Source organism: Lolium perenne, chromosome 2, assembly GCF_019359855.2.
Source record: "Lolium perenne isolate Kyuss_39 chromosome 2, Kyuss_2.0, whole genome shotgun sequence".
NCBI lineage: Eukaryota > Viridiplantae > Streptophyta > Magnoliopsida > Poales > Poaceae > Lolium > Lolium perenne.
In genome coordinates this window covers 92,360,225-92,376,447 of record NC_067245.2, presented here as the reverse complement: position 1 = coordinate 92,376,447, position 16,223 = coordinate 92,360,225, and the positions used below count along the sequence as shown (strand labels likewise).

Below are 16,223 nucleotides of genomic sequence, written 5' to 3'. Positions count from 1 at the left end.
GACGCAAGGCGTGTCAAGGAAATGTGCAAATCTGGGACGACATAGGACATACGGGACATGCACATTGGGCCGGATAGAGAATAGATTACCTCAAGAATGTGATCCATTATCTCCGACCAGTCGCGGACACGGTTGGCTCCCCCGTCGCCGTCCATGGTCGACCAGCCGCATATAATGGGGTTTGTGGCCCGGTCAGCTGAGGGAGGTGAGGCTTGCCTAGAGCCGGTAGCGCCGCTGCGAGCTCAAAGGCTGCGGAGATGTTGCGGGACGCGTACGAGCGGCGCCGCGAGTTTGAACCTTGGATAGATAGCTAGACCGATGAGGTGAAGACGGCGGAGCAGCGTGCGAGCGGAACACCAAACGGCGGGGGTAAGCCGGAGAGAGGCTACTGGGCGGTTAATGCAAAAAAAAGGGAAAATACTTAGAACATCTTAAGATTTTGTTCTCTATTCTCTCTATGCACGAGGCAGAAGCAAATAACTGACAGAGGGCGGCTTCTTTGTCGATCGGCAGCGGATGATACGACGGGCCAATCCACTGTTTACTAGGGCTTGACAGGCATTGACACGTCGAGTCAAGTCTATGCTCACTAGAGTACTCCATTGCGACCTGCGTTCTGTAGCGGACTACGAGGAAATTTAGTTTTACTTACCATTTTTATATGCCGTAGTACCATTGGTAAAAAAATCTCCTCCTTTTACATCTACCGTGCCGCGTGCAAATGGTCGCGCGCGGGTAAAAGAAATCTCCTCCTTTTACATCTGTCGTGTCGCGTGCAAATGGTCAAACACTCCGCAAATTGGTAGTAACTTTTGACGTTTTTTATGTTCGCACTTACCAGTTTTCGAAAAATTTAAAATAAAACCATGCATGGGCCTAGATACTGTTATACTCCTATATAATATCTTGTGTGCCTGTGAAGTTTCATCCGAAAATATGACAATAGACGACCTACACACAAAAAATGATTTTTTAATAGTATAGGACACTAAATATTCACTTATGTATTCTCTTTTGTTTGCATGTGCCAAAGTTCATGGAACCCTCATGTGTGGTTTTCGTAATATATTACTTAAAAGTAATTAATGTAAGCTTCCAAAAAAAATAGATATGAATATATTCCAAAAAAGTGAACCTCCAAAATAAGATAATCTCCAAAAATGAAGCAATCTTGCACATAAAATTAAGTGAACTTGGAAAAAATATAATGAAATTCCACAAAAGTGAACTTCCAAAAATTGATGTTTAACTTTTTTTTTTAAAGAACTTCCAAAAAAATAGTGAAGTTTAAAAAATGTAGTGAACTTCGAACAAATGAAGTTAACTTCCCAAAAAATTGAAGAACTTCCAAAAAATTGAAGTGAACTTCCAAAAATATTAAGTTAACTTCAAAAAAGAAAAAAAAGTGAACTTCCAAAAAAAAAAGTGAACTTCAAAAACATGGACAACACAATCAGAAAATGAAAAGTGAAATTCAGATAAAATGAAGTGAACTTCCAAAACAGTGAAGTGAACTTCCCAAAAATGAAGGGAAATTTCAAAAAAAAGTGAACTTCCTAAAACTGAATGAATTAACTTCCAGAAAGTTGGTGTGTCGGGTTGACGGAAGGTGGGGTGGAACAGAGAGAGTTGAGGTGGTGTGGGGTCTCCATGCATGGAATGTGTGGCATGGTATATGGGGTTGGTAGGTGAGGTGTGTGGTGGGATTTAATTTGTGTCGGTGGGTGGGGTCCAACTATACCGGAGTCTGCAAAACATGTATGTGTCCACGAAAGGCAAGTTGGGTGGGGTTAGCGGGAGATATATGGGATATGTGGTGGTCGGCGGGAGGTAGGGTACGTGGGGTTAACGGAAGGTGAGATGGTTGGGGTCGACGGGGTGGCCGAGGTAGGGTGTGTGGGGTCTATGGTAGGTGGGTGGTCTAGGGTCGTGGAAGGTTGAATGGTGTCACCGGGAGGTGGGCAGGTCGGTGTGCGAGGAAGGGTTTGTGGTGGGTTTAGCGAAATGTGGTGTTGGGGTTGGGTTAGCACAAGAGGTACGTACGTGGGCCAGGGTGGGGTCGTGGCGGGAGGTGTGGTAGGTTACCTGTGGGGTCAAAATGCAGTAGTGGGATGTGTGGGTCGGCGGAAAGTAGGGTGGGTGAGGTTGGCAGGAGGCAGACTGCGGTGGGTGTGGGGTATCGATGAGGATAGTTATTTATTACTAGCGGAGGTGGGTTTAATTAGCAGTTGAGTGGGTGAGTCGGGTTTAGAATTTCTTTAATTAGCGAGGGGTTTGTATAATTAATAGCTATTATACAACCTCTTAATTAAGGGGTTGTAGTATAGTCCCACCGTATATAGAGAGATAATTAATATCTATTATATAACCTCCTGGTTTATTATTAGGGTTTAGGGTTAGGGTTAACTAGGGTTTATGGTTTAGGGTTAGGGTTTAGGGTTTAGGGAGGATCATTTTTTGCATATCGCACCATCATACGCACACACGTGCGTGGATGTTATTCTTTTAGGAGGAAAGAAATATTTACTTTTAGCATCGTGTTGCTAATTAAGGATTTCAACCAGTGTTTGATTTTCTAGTTTGATACCATGTGGAATTTTTATTGCATGGCATGATCTAGATGGTATGTAAGATTCAACCAACATATCAATATGTGATTGGAAGAAATGAGGAAATTTTATATATTAATACAACGTAAATTTATAAAGTTAATAGGTCACACCGCTAGTCAAAATCTTGTATAAAACATGGGTACGTAGTCACGGGTCAGTGGAAGGTCGAATGCGTGTCAGCGGGAGGTGGGTTGGGTTGGTGGGAGGAAGGGTTTGTGGTGGGTTTATCGGAATGTGGTGTTGGGGTTGGGTTATCACAAGAGGTATGTGGGTCGAGGTAGGGTCGGCGGGAGGCGTGGTAGGGTACGTGTGGGGTCAGAATGTGGTGGGGGTTGTGCGGGTCGACGGAAAGCGGGGTGGGTGAGGTTGGCAGGAGGCAGGCTACGGTGGGTGTGGGGTATATGTAGGATGAGTGTAGTTTAGTATTGGCAGAGGTGGCTTTATCAGTTGATGAGCTGAGTGGGTGTGATTCGGGTTTAGAATGTCTTTAGCGAGGGGTTTGTAGAATTAATAGATGTTATACATCCTCTTAGGGGGTTGTAGTATATAGTCCCACTATATATAGAAACAGAATTAATATCTATTATATATAACCTCTTGGTTTATTATTAGGGTTTAGGGTTAGGGTTAACTAGGGTTTATGATTTAGGGTTAGGGTTTAGGGAGGATGATTTTTTACATATCGGAACGTCATACACACATGCGTGGATGATATTCTTTTAGGGAGGAAAGAAATATTTACTTTTAATTAGTATGGTGTTGCTAAGGATTTGAACTAGTGTTTGGCTTTCAAGTCTCATACCACGTGGAATTGTTATTGCATGCATGATCTAGATGGTATGTAAGATTCAACCAACATATCAATATGTGAGTGGAAGAAACAAGGAATTTTTTATATATTAATAATGCAACGTAAATTTACCAAATAGGACACACCGCTAGTCGGAATCTTGTATAAAATTTGGTAGTCTGGGGTCGGTGGAAGGTCGAATGGTGTCAGCGCGAGGTGGGCGGGGGCGGTGGGAGGAAGGGTTTGTGGTGGGTTTTGGCGGAATGTGGTGTTGGGGTTGGGGTTAGCACAGGAGGTACGTGTGTCGGGGTGGGGTCGGCAAGAGGCGTGTGGTAGGGTATGTGTGTGTGGCGGAAAGTGGAGTGGGTGAGGTTGGCAGGAGGGCAGGCTGCGGTGGGTGCGAGGAATGTAGGTTGAGGGTAGTTTAGTATTGGCGGAGGTGGGTTTATAGGTTGAGTGGATGAGTCGGGTTTAGAATGTATTTAAGGAGGGGTTTGTAGAATTAAAGCTATTATACAACCTCTTAGGGGCTGTAGTATAGTCCCACTATACATAGAGAGAGAGAGTGAATTAATATCTATTATATAGCCTCTTGGTTTATTATTAGGGTTTAGGGTTAGGGTTAACTAGGGTTTATGGTTATGGGTTAGGGTTTAGGGAGGATAATTTTTTACATATTGCAGCATCATACAAACGTGCGGGGATGATATTATTTTAGGGAGGAAATCAATATTTACTTTTACTATCGTGTTGGTAACGATTTGAACCAGTGTTTGATTTTCAAGTCTGATACCACGTGGAATTGTTATTGCATGCATGCTCTAGATGGTATGTAAGATTCAACCAACCGTGAGTGAAAGAAATAAGGAAATTTTATATATTAATGCAACATAAATTTACGAAACAGGACACACCGCTAGTCGAAAACCTGGGTTGTATGTGCATATCTCTATGCACAAGGCAGAAACAATAACATACATAGGGCAACTTCTTTGTCGGGCGGCAACGGGCCATTCAACTGTTCACTTGGGCATGACAGACATTAATCAGACAAGTCAAGTCTATGCTCACTAGAGTACTCCATTGCAGCATCCGTTCTGTGTAGGGGACTAGGAGGAAAATTTACTTACCATTTGTATATGCCGTACTACCATTGGTAAAAAAATCTCCTCCTTTGTACATTTGCCGTGCCGCGTGCAAATGGTCAAACACCCCGCTGTTCGAAAAAAATCTGACATCCTCCACTTATAACTTTCACTCGTACGCTACAGCTTGGGCTGCCCGGTTGATATTCAAAAAAAAATTAGGTCCAGCGGAGATGGGTGACGATAGCCCCGGCCGGAAATTCGCCATGGAGGACAAGGCTGACGCCATCCCGGACGAACTTCTTGGGCTCGAGTTCGTGCGCCTCATCAAGCCTGTGGACCTAGTCCGCGCCGCTGTGACCTGCAGACGCTGGCACCACATCATCGTGGCCGAGAGCTTCCGCGTCCTCTGCGCTCTCCACGGCGCGCCGTCCACCAAAGTCGTCGGTAGCTACCTCGTCGATGAGCGCTCACACGTCTTGCGTATGCCTGGCCGTCATCCCGTCTTCTTTCCCTCTGCCCGGCCACCTTGGACGGGGGCCGCCGCAAGGAATCTGGCGCTTGACTTCCTCCCTCGGACGAAATACGGCGAGCTCATATGGGAGCTCGCCGATGTTCGGGGCGGCAGCCTCACCGTGGTGGAGGCGTGGGCGTTATACCGCGCAGGATATCCCGTCCCGCCGGGCATGCGCCTGCCAAGCAACGGCGGGTGGAGGATGGCCGTCAACGGCGTTGGCGTCCAGCCGCCGCTGTCGCCGGGCACACCGTGCTGGAGGGACGCGATCAGGGCCAGGCGGGCTTGCCTCACCGCCGAGGAGGACGTACTCGTCCTCCTCCAACTCTTCCTCGCCAGGGCTGGCGCGATCGGCGCCTTCCTCGTCGCATCGCGCCGCGCCCTACACCATGCCCAAGCATGAGGTGAAGGAGGAGCCGGAGTTCGTGACGCCGCCCGTCAATCCTAGGCGCGGCGGCAACAACGTTAGCTGGCAGCAGCATAGGCGTGCCGGCGGCGCCCTCCTCATCCCGAAGCCGGATGTGAAGGAGGAGCAGGACGACGAAGCAGCCGGGAAGGCGGCGCTGCTGGCGGAGTACGAGCAGCAACAACGACGGCCGCGAGGACTGCCTAGGGCTGCACGCGGCGTTCGCGGCGTCGCTGAATGACAAGGACGCCTGGAGGGGCGACCTTGATAGGGCGATCGCCATGTTCATCTGCGACACCGGGAAGCCACTCGTCGACCTCACCGACAACGGCGAGGCTTGACCAAGTTTGTTGGAAAAACCAATCAAATTTTTTTTTTTTTTTTTTTGAAGCGTGAAAATTTATTTCACTAACCTTGGTGCGTAGCCAAATCGCTAGCAACCAAACCAATTACAAAGTCTGGCTCATCATCCAGCCAAAGCAAGTTTTGCACGCCTAAAGTTTTGCCATGCTGAGCTATTGCATGAGCAACCTTATTACAAGATCTGCGGCAAAACCTGAACTCAAAAGCATCAAAAGCTAAGACACAAAGGCTTCTAGCTTCACGGAAAAGCACACCTATGTCAGACAGATCAGCATCTCCAGTCTTCAGGGCATTCACCAGGCTCAGTGAGTCGGATTCAAAGATCACCCGAAAAGAGCCTAAGTTGCTCATACTCTCGATAGCTGCCACGAAAGCCGAGGCCTCCGCGTGAAGGGCACTGGACAAATGGTTCATGGTCCCCGTTCCAGCCGCTATGAAGCTTCCATCATTACCACGAGCAATGAAGCCCCAGGCACCCAGGCGTGATTCCTGACAGAATGCAGCATCGACATTCACTTTGATGAAGTTTGCGTCAGGCAATTCCCATTTATCCTCCACAGCTTGCGCCTCCTGGACATGCTCCTCCTTAGGACAGAACTCCGCAAGGTGCTTCCGAACTTTCGAACAGACCTCATCTGCCGAGAGGAGTTTCTCCCCAGCGTTCGCTTTATTTCTCGCCGTCCACCAATTCCATAGGAGGATGATCACTGTCGATCTTTTTTCCAAAGGCAGCGACAGAATCAGATCCGTCACTTGTCGTGCATTAGCACATTCGCACAGCGATAGACGTAGGTCCTCGCAGTCCAGGGCGCGCCAGACTTGCTTGACAGCTTTGCACCGGAGGAAAATATGGCCACCGTCCTCATCAAGTCGCCAGCACACCGGGCACCGTGTGTCGAGCTCCACTTTTTTCCTCTTTATATTGAGTTTGGTTGGGAGACTGTTGTGAGTGAATCTCCACAAAAAAATGAGAACCCTCCCCGGCAACTTCTGATTCCAAATGCTCTTCCATGTCTGGCTCTGACTCGGGGTGCTCGACGATGAACTTGCATTACGGCTGAGCCCCTCATCGCGTAAACTGACCCCCAGTTGATACGCAGATTTTACTGACAAGACCCCTTTTTTCTCATAGTGCCAGGCGATCTCATCCTGCATCTCCGGCCTGATAGGGATCATAAGGATATCTTGCACGTCCTCCACGCTAAAATGATCACGGAGGAGGTCTTCGTCCCATTGTTCCGTCACTGGATTTATCAAATCACTAACTGTTGTGAGAATTGACTGGCCTCGTGGAGTGCTAGGCCTCCTTGTTGTGCCCCTCGGAATCCAGGGGTCATTCCAAATGGCGATGGATTCCCCATTCCCCACTCTCCATACGAGTCCCTCCTTCATCAACTGACAGCCTTTCAAGATGCTTCGCCACGTATACGACATCCCTTGTTTCGGTGTCGCCTCCAAGATGGAGCACTGCGGGAAATACTTTGCTTTTAGGATAGTTGCACACAGCGAGTCCGGGCATTTGAGCAGGCGCCAACTCTGTCTCGCCAACATAGCGAGGTTAAAAATGTGTAGGTCACGGAATCCGAGTCCCCCGGTACTCTTGTTGCTCGACAGCTTCTCCCAACTCAGCCAATGACACTTGTTCTGTCCCTCCTGCTGATCCCACCAGTAGCGGCAGATCATTGTGCTGATCTCCTCACATAGCGCCTTGGTCAAGTCGAAACATGACATTGCATAGGTGGGAATGGCATGTGCGACCGCCTTGATGAGTATCTCTTTTCCTGCTCTGGAGAGCAGCTTCTCCTTCCAGCCTTGGATGCGTCTCCATATTTTCTCTTTTATGTACTCAAATTCCTTCTTCTTCGATGCTCCAAGGTGTACAGGTAGGCCAAGGTATCTTTGGTTTTGTGATTCCCGTGATATGCCCAGTACATTCAAGACTGCCCTCTTCGTGCGATGTCTAGTGCCCTTACTGAAAAACGCTGAGCTCTTTTCCTTGTTTATCATCTGCCCCGATTGTGCCTCATAAAGTGCTAGAATCTGCTGCAATTTCTGCGCACATGCCGTGGTGGCCTTCATGACAATGAGCGAGTCATCCGCAAAGAAAAGGTGGTTTACCCTCGGCGCCGCTGGACAGAGTTGAATACCTTCCAAAGTGCCATTCACCTCCGCATGTTGGAGCATAGCGGAGAACGCCTCGGCACAGAGGATGAACAGATACGGCGACAGAGGGTCCCCTTGACGAAGACCTCGCTCAGGTTTGAAAGCATCAGTCAGTTTCCCATTGATCTTGACCCGATAGGAGACAGATTGCACACACTTCATGATTAATTTCACCCAATCAATTATATTCTAAAAGAAATATATAACTGAAAAACATAGTGCGGGCTAGAAATTACAACAAGAAGACAAACATTGAGCGGTTGTGGACCATCTCATAAATATTAGATACTCTGATGCATTCTACTTCTCGCTAATATGAATGTATCTAGAAGGCTGATCATAGTGCATAGTACCATATACTAGCATCATGCATATGATGTTTGTTTATGATACTCTATAGTGAGTGGTATTATAGAGTAGTATTATAAGCTTCTAAATTTATTGTTTTGTAGAATCCCAATGTAAATCTATGTATAAGATCTATTTGGCATTTACTTTTCTCGTAACGTGCGCTATGATACAGTACTCTAATCCTATCCTTCCTCCTTAATTAGATGCCACATAATCATTTTGTGGACCTATAATGCACGATACTACCTATGATACTAGCACTATGATCAGCCGAATAGAGGGAGTATTTTTTCAGACTGGGAGAAAGCTCCGGCCTTCATTAACGTATTGATCATAGTATTTATTACAGCTCACATATCACCCAATGTTGCTGCATGGATCAGCCACTTACGATAATATAGCCATAGACTCAAACATAATCAAAAATCAATTAGACTAACGGCCCACCACCCAAAATGGTTGCACAAATCCTGAGCTACCATTTCCAAAAGGTTGTACCCAGTATTCTTCCTTTGCTCCTCCTGTTGGAGACAAGACCACGTACGGATTCCAGTGCATAGCCATAGGGATAGCATGTAAGAAATAAGAAGCATTTAGCTTGTTAAAAAATGTGATTATTCCTCTTGTTCCACATTTCCATAATAAAGCACGAGCTCCCACTCGAATATGACCTTTATATTTCTCATTCACCCCATGCAACCAATGCCCCAACAAATTTGGTATAGTCAATATTAAAAATCATATGAACAATACGCCAAACAATTTGTATGAGAGGACAACCAATGAATAAATGTTGTATTGCTTCATCTTTATCGCGAAAACAACATCTCATATTACCCTGTCAATTTCTTATTACAAAATTTTCTTTTGGTAAAATGACATTACAATGCAAAACACCACATGAAATCTTAATTTTCAAAGGGACTTTCATCTTCCAAATGTTGTTATATTGATATAACCATGCCTCAACACATCCTTTTATTTAGGTCTTATAAACACCAACTATTCGTGATCAAACCAAACCATCTTTACATTAGTGTTCGATCTCCCTCTGTTTCATCACTCTTCGATTGTACTGCACGCTCGCTTCTTCTCGCCTATAGGTATATAATTTTCCCATTTTTTCTTCATCTTGCCTCGCTAGTATCCTTTCGTTCATTCTATATTGAGCCTAAGTTGCTATACTAATTTCACCGAAAATAAACACAGATCAATGCATGTATATTCTGGTGTCTTATTTCATGCTCTCAGAGCGCTTGCTCCGTTTATTTCACAAAATTTAAAAACTGAGTTAAAAAACATCCAGAATTTTGTGTGTGTAGGTATTAGAATTATTCTCGTGCTAGAAAGTTTTCGGGGAACAACTTATTGATCTGTGGTCTAGTTAAAAGTTCACTAATCAAAATGCATTTCTCATACGAATATGTGCATCAGATATTTGGCCACTCCGTTCAGAGAACATGGCTAGCACCCCTGGCCACCATACTCAACAGCTGCTCGACACTACTGTCCATGTAATCTCGTATGAATGGATAGAGGTCAACGGCAATTTCGCCTGCATCCTTCTCTTTGGCTGGAGAACTCATGTTTGCATGCATGGCCATGGTGATCTAGGCAGTGAGTTGTTCTATCTTGTGGAGGGTAGTTTGGTCTAGTGTGCAATTGAATATATCTACTGTCTTGTGGTAGGTTGATGTGTCTAGCAAGCCATTGTTGGGATTTATAGCAACTCCAACATGTAATTTAATTTACCCCAACATGGCCATGTGTGGAGCTGGAGCAGAACTACTGAATAACGACTAAGTTCAGCCACTGCAGTCATGCAAAACATGTCAAGAAAGATCCAAAATAACTTGAAATAAATAAAGAACCATCTACTCACAGTTGTCCATTTAAATATTCGTATAAACATAGCCTTAATCACTCCAAGCTCATCCTATATCCTATATAACTAAATAGTTCATCCCCACTAACTTATTTCTCTTAACATGCAGCCTATCCACATCAGCAAACATCTCATTGGTCCATGTCATGTAACCATCAACGTTTAGTGATGCCACGTCGTCCTTTTTTTTTAGCCAGGCGTCCAGTCCGTGCGAAGCTTTCTGTTCGTCTCATCTTCCCCGCATAGTCGGATTTTTCTTTAACTACCCCAATTACTCCCCCAATTATCGATTTCCATTGGGCTGTGCTCCGGTGTCCCCCCCTGGCGAACGACGTTCAGGTGGTAAACGTGTGTTTGGTTCGTGACCATAAAATATGGATGATCCCATCCCAAAAGCCGAATATTTCTGAGAAAGACTGGACCATATGATCCGTGAATTTCATGATTAATCTCACTAGCCGCCTGAGAATCCATGGCCGTCGACGCGACTCCGACACCTGCCACCGTCGTATGTGTGGCTCCCCAGCTCAGCGGCGGCCACCATGTCACGGCGAGCGGTGGGCTTGCTTTTCCGCGTGGCTCCCCAGCTCGACATCGGCGGCCTCCAGGGCGCGGTAAGCGGCGGGCTTGATTTTCAACGTGGATCCCTAGCTCGGCGGCGGCGGCCTCCATGGCGTGGCGAGCAACGAGCTTGCTACGTCTGCGCCACACCCAGTCGACAGAAACGGCCTCGCTAAATATGTGCGGGTAGTGACCTTGCTAGGCACGGGTAGGCGGCCGCCCGCTAGGTCCGGCCTCCACCACAAAGGGAAAAGGACCCGTTAATTACATATTAACCGGTGCGTTAATGGCATATTTATCCTTTTCTATTAATCGTTAATTAAACATATTTTATCTCATCCCATCCCGTACATGTTTGCCCATGAACCAAACACACATGTTAAGTCAACCCACGAAGGGGTATCAGCAGATCCTAGCCGTCTAAATAGAACGTCGTTCGTCAGGGGGGGACACCGGAGCAATAGCCATTTCCATTTCCCTTTTCGGCTTCTACACCACGAAATCCTCTGGTGCGCACTATTACAAAAGAAACTGAGAGGTCGTTTGGAAGTCAGACTTTCATTTCGTTTGTAGCATTTTAAAATGAATACATGTATTCATTTCATTTACATTGTAATTTCAGAAATATACACTTGTTTGGTTGTCACAGGAATTGCAAATGACAGCAGAATTCAATATTGAATCTGTAGAGGCTTCCACAGAGAATTGCAAATGACAGGTTTCAGCTTGGAATCATGTTTACCCATGGAGTCATTTTGCTAGAATTCCTAAATGAAATGACGACAAAGATTTCGCTCAAGAACCAAAACAGACCTATGGAATTCCAAAATGAATTCCAGGATTCCAGGTCCAAATGATGGATACCAAACGACCTCTGATGGATTTCCCATCTCCTTCGTCTTCCCCATCGGAGAACTGCAGCAGTAATTAGTGAAGAGTCTCTCTTGAAATACTGTTGCGGATCCGTTCCCATCCTCCCCACAACCCATGCTCGCTCCATGTTCAAGAGCTGCTCCTTTTTTGTCCTCCGCTGGTCGAGATTTCACTGCCCGCGCTTATTCAGATCCAGTAGATTTGGCCTCGGGACACCACCATTCTTGATTGGATGAATTTGAAGTCCCGCCATTGCTCATCGCCTGCTGGTACAGACTTGCTGGGCAGGAAGCATCTGCAGCGTTGCTGTCCCCTGCGACCAGTTTCAGTCCACTACTAGGTTCTTACTGATTCCGCATTTCCGTTCTATTTGTATGGCATTTTGTGCACTTAAGAATGCAATCTGAATCGTAATGTTTTGCCTATGTGTGTGCTTTCTGCAGCTGCACACTCAGTACGTGTCAGGCTAATCGAGCTTATCATGGAGCACCGCCCAACCTATTTTGCCGATATCTACAAGGTTTGTCTATCTTCCCAGAGATTGATGCCCATATTATGTCCAATAATCCAATTTACCATTAAAAAACTCCAATTTAGAGATGGCATCACAATATGCATGCCATTTTTTTATACTGGCTCATATGCAATAATGTTGGAATTACTCCTTCAGATAGTGCAGAAGATGATAAATCCTTTCAAAAAGCAGAAACAAGACATGGTGGGCATGCTCACTCACTACCTGCACATGTGCGAATCCTCGGTTGGGTCATTGTTTTCTATCGTTATTGACTCATCATGGCCCATACATAAAGGTGATTATTTGGCAATATTTGTAACAACTGTAATTTCCTTTTGGTTACATATTCTTTTCTGGCCATCTGAAGTTCTTCATGTGTTTTCTTCAGGGTTTTTTAATGCAGGGTTGACTGATTGGAAGTGTACTGCCATGTATTTGTATTCTCTCAACCGATATCGACGTCCTGTACTAACCCCAAGCCCTCTCAGAATTTTTCATCTGTGGAATTGCTTCAAAATTCTTAATTTGTGAATTGCTTGATGGATCTTTTATATGCATGGCAGTGTGATTCCTCTTTCTCCTTTGATTTTTGTCCTACTTTTGGTGTTGTTTCCAGGTTATTGTTGCACGCAACATCTTTTAAGTGATATCACAGAGATTTTTGATCTTTATTGGTGATTAGAAAGGAATCAACAACCTAGATCTTTATAAGATCTGCCCTTTTGCATAAGATATAGATGCATTTTACCTTGCCTTCAAACTTAGTAACAACAATTGTTTGGGGTCTATACAGATCTTCAATATGTTCCTTTGCCTAATATGTATTATCTTTTTTCCTTTCATCTTACTGTGGATGGGACAAATATTGTTTTGGACTAAAGTTTTTTAAATGCCATGGTTGTTCAGTCAGACTAGGTATGCTCTATTCACTTGCTCTCTGTATGTTTTTTTATTTTCTCTTGCAATTATGAAAGAATAAGACCAGATTAGAAAAGAAATATATTCTATGTGCATTTGCATCTAAGTGAAGACGGTTAATGTGTTGAGCTTCAACTTTATTCTAGCACGGTCTCTGTCAATAGTCTGAAAGAGTATTTCTGTACAAGAGGATTCATTAATGTAATATAAAGGTTGTTTACTGCATTTTCGAACTACCAACCATCAAAGTGAATCTAAAATAAACCGTTGCAGTTGTGATGCTCCCTGCTCTGTAGGCCTCTAGGAGTGCTCACGACCATTTAAGATCACCGAAGCTACTGCAAATGTCTCATAAGCTCAGGAGCAAATGAAACAGAACGCAGACACAGGCCACCATTCTGCAGCAGCACAAGCACATGTCTTCAAATCTAGCACTACCTACATGTCTAGCACAGCTCCAACTCGACCTGGTCCTGGAGCGAAAGATCAATTTTCAGTTTAAGTTTTGCACTTATCTCTTTCGGAGAGTTAAGTTGTGTCTGTATATACACAAACTTGCTGACTTGATGTCAATGCGTCTTGGTGCATGTGTGGTAGACTGGTAGCTCCAATCTATACTCATAGCTTACAAGTGTTATCTCACAAAATTTATTATTATTGGCTGCAAAGACATGTTTGGGTCTATATCTGAGGAAAGGAGTGCTGTATGTAAATGATACACAATGGTTTATATATATTACCAATTCTCAACTCCTCTTTGTTGGTATATTTTCTTAATTTTATTCATGATTTTTTTAGAGTCATTTCTACTTCCGCTGTGTTATCTTTTCACCAGCAATGTCCAAATTACTCTATATTAGCAGCACATTTATCGTTGATGGACTAAATCAATTTTATTAGGAACCATATTTTTTCCGCAGCAACGCGCGGGAAATTATCTAGTTAGGCAAGCTTGACCGACCATGTGTTATTTCATACTATTGTTCCATGTGCTTTAATAACTAAGCACATACTTGAAAAAATGCGGGTAACAATTTTCTGTATTACCCCTGAAATAGTTTGTCTGTTAATAATTTCTTCTTTACCAATACTTCCTCTTAAGTTTGCCTAGAGTTAATGTTTCACAAAAACAAGTTTCTCAACAGATGTCTCAAACAAATTTGTCCAGAGATGTCAATCAACGCAAAAGTTTGTCTGTGCATGCATGTGGATTGTGGAATACAGGCATGCACAGACAAACTTTTGCGTGGCTTCCGGCGGTCGTCAAATAAAAACGAGCAGTAGTTGCACCTGCTTCAGTGGTGGACATTCTTTTTTTGCTGGTTCATTGTATTTTTCTTGCATTTTCTTATCTCATTCGCACTATGACTGATGACCCATCAATGATGGTCTTTAATCACATAGGTATTTCTTGATGATTACCTATTTGGAAGTTTGTTGAAGAAAACCAATCAATTATTTTCTCAAATAAATAAATGAGTGTGGATTTTGTACACCCACACATGGGTGTGGGTGTATTCTGTACCGTTGGTTGCATCCTCGAGATTCGTGCTTGGTCATGTCAGTTGAACATTTTGCTCCACGTCCGGCAATTTATCCATCACGTCAGTCTCTCCTTTTCCCGTGGTTTTACTCCGCACGACCCGGGGATGAGCTTAGGCTCTGTCGATGTCGGGACCTAGCCTCTAGGTAGAGATGTTGCCGCTGACTCTGTCCAAAAAAGAATAGGGTCCGGTGCTCCATTTTCCCCTCCCTATCGGGCTTTCGCCACTGGAAAAGATTCGAGCTTTTCCCCCCCGCTGGCTATCTTCCCCGGGCGTGGCGACTGCTTCGTCGTGCTGCCTCGCCGTAGTACCTCCGGTCTTCTCCACCGGGCCGCCGGGAGGCCTTGCTTTGAGTCATCTCCACCGTGCCGCCGATGCTCAGGCCTAGGTAGAGTACGCCTGCGCCATCTGAGGAATCCAATCTGTTCTCTCTCCCCTGTCTTTGTCTTTGCTTATGTACTGACGGGCGACTTGCCGACTTGTGCTGTGTGCAGGCAATGGCCGCCGGTCAAGTCCAGAACAGATATTTTCCCAGAGTTTGGAAGGGGCGCGAATCGGCGATTTGTTCTCCCATGTCCCCGAGTACCTCGCTGATCCCTCCTCCCGGCGCTTCGCAAGGGGGCCAATCCAGCGCCTGCGGTACCAGCGACGTCGACGAAGTTCACATGGCGCGTGCCAGCTCGGCCTCAAGCTGTTTCTGTGGCGATGGAGCTCCACCAACGACGCCATGCCTACCTCGGTTCAACTCGTGCTGTATCCATGACCTGAACCCGTTGTGAGAAAGATGCCAGACCTGAACCCGTGGTGAGAAAGATGACAGGTCATCTCGCTCGATCCTGTATCCCAAAAAGTCAGGAACTACATCCATGGAGGTCCTATAGTTGCGTCATTTGCGAGAGTCGACGGATCTAGCATCTCCCACCAACACAGCGTCCGGCGACGAACCAGAGCCAGCTCAGATGCCACCGTCGTGGACCGGCGTTGTGTCATGTGAGAAACAAATTTGCGTCGAGCAGTTTTGGTCATATGTAACCTGCGCCAATGTCTTTCTAATTGTGAATTACTAGTAATACTCTACGAACCAAGGGATAAATAGTCCCACTTACGAACACACGGTACAGCAGGGCTTGCATTGGTACAGAATCAAACATATCTATCGCCATTTGGCTTTGCGTTTTATCCCGCTGTGATACAGGAAGATTGCTCTGAATTCTGAAACAAACAAAGTCCATTACGGCTAATACATCTAACAAAATTAAGTTCCCTTAAGCAGGGCAGTCCTCGTTGTTCTGGTCCTTGTGGCATGAGTAAACAACAATTCTGAGCGGGACGCTGGCATCAACGAAGACGTGAGCACCTCGTCAAAGGCGCGACGGGCTTGGAGGTGCCCTTCACCGCCATGGCTATGCTCTCGCGCGACGGTCATGGCCTCCCTGACCAGAGCGTGGAGGCCGAACGGCACGCGGCTCATCATCACTATCTAGCGTCCACGTCGTTCACCATCGCTAGCGAGAGCGCGCTCGTCCAGGCGATGGCGTCGACGGCGAGCACTGCTCGGCGCGCATGCTATGCTTGGCGGCGGCATGCCGCAGCCTAGCGACGGAGTGCATCTTCCTCTGCATGGCGCTGCACATGGCACAG

At 45.6% G+C, this 16,223-nt stretch overlaps 1 protein-coding gene and 2 long non-coding RNA genes across 3 annotated transcripts; 2 read left to right on the top strand and 1 right to left on the bottom strand.

Annotated features, from left to right (window-relative positions):
• Positions 1-5,815: 5,815 nt before the first annotated feature.
• LOC139835542 (uncharacterized) lies at positions 5,816-8,095 on the bottom strand. The gene has a single exon (XM_071825399.1). The coding sequence runs from the start codon at positions 8,093-8,095 to the stop codon at positions 5,816-5,818; it is 2,280 nt and encodes a 759-aa protein (XP_071681500.1).
• A 3,498-nt stretch (positions 8,096-11,593) lies between these two features.
• Positions 11,594-13,788, top strand: LOC127333265 (uncharacterized). Its single transcript, XR_007871042.2, has 4 exons — positions 11,594-11,943; positions 12,047-12,123; positions 12,274-12,415; positions 12,509-13,788. It is a non-coding gene; the product is annotated as an uncharacterized lncRNA (long non-coding RNA).
• Positions 13,789-14,620: 832 nt separating this feature from the next.
• On the top strand, positions 14,621-15,693 carry LOC127333264 (uncharacterized). The gene is made up of 2 exons (XR_007871041.1): positions 14,621-14,970; positions 15,077-15,693. It is a non-coding gene; the product is annotated as an uncharacterized lncRNA (long non-coding RNA).
• The last annotated feature ends 530 nt before the right edge of the window (positions 15,694-16,223 follow it).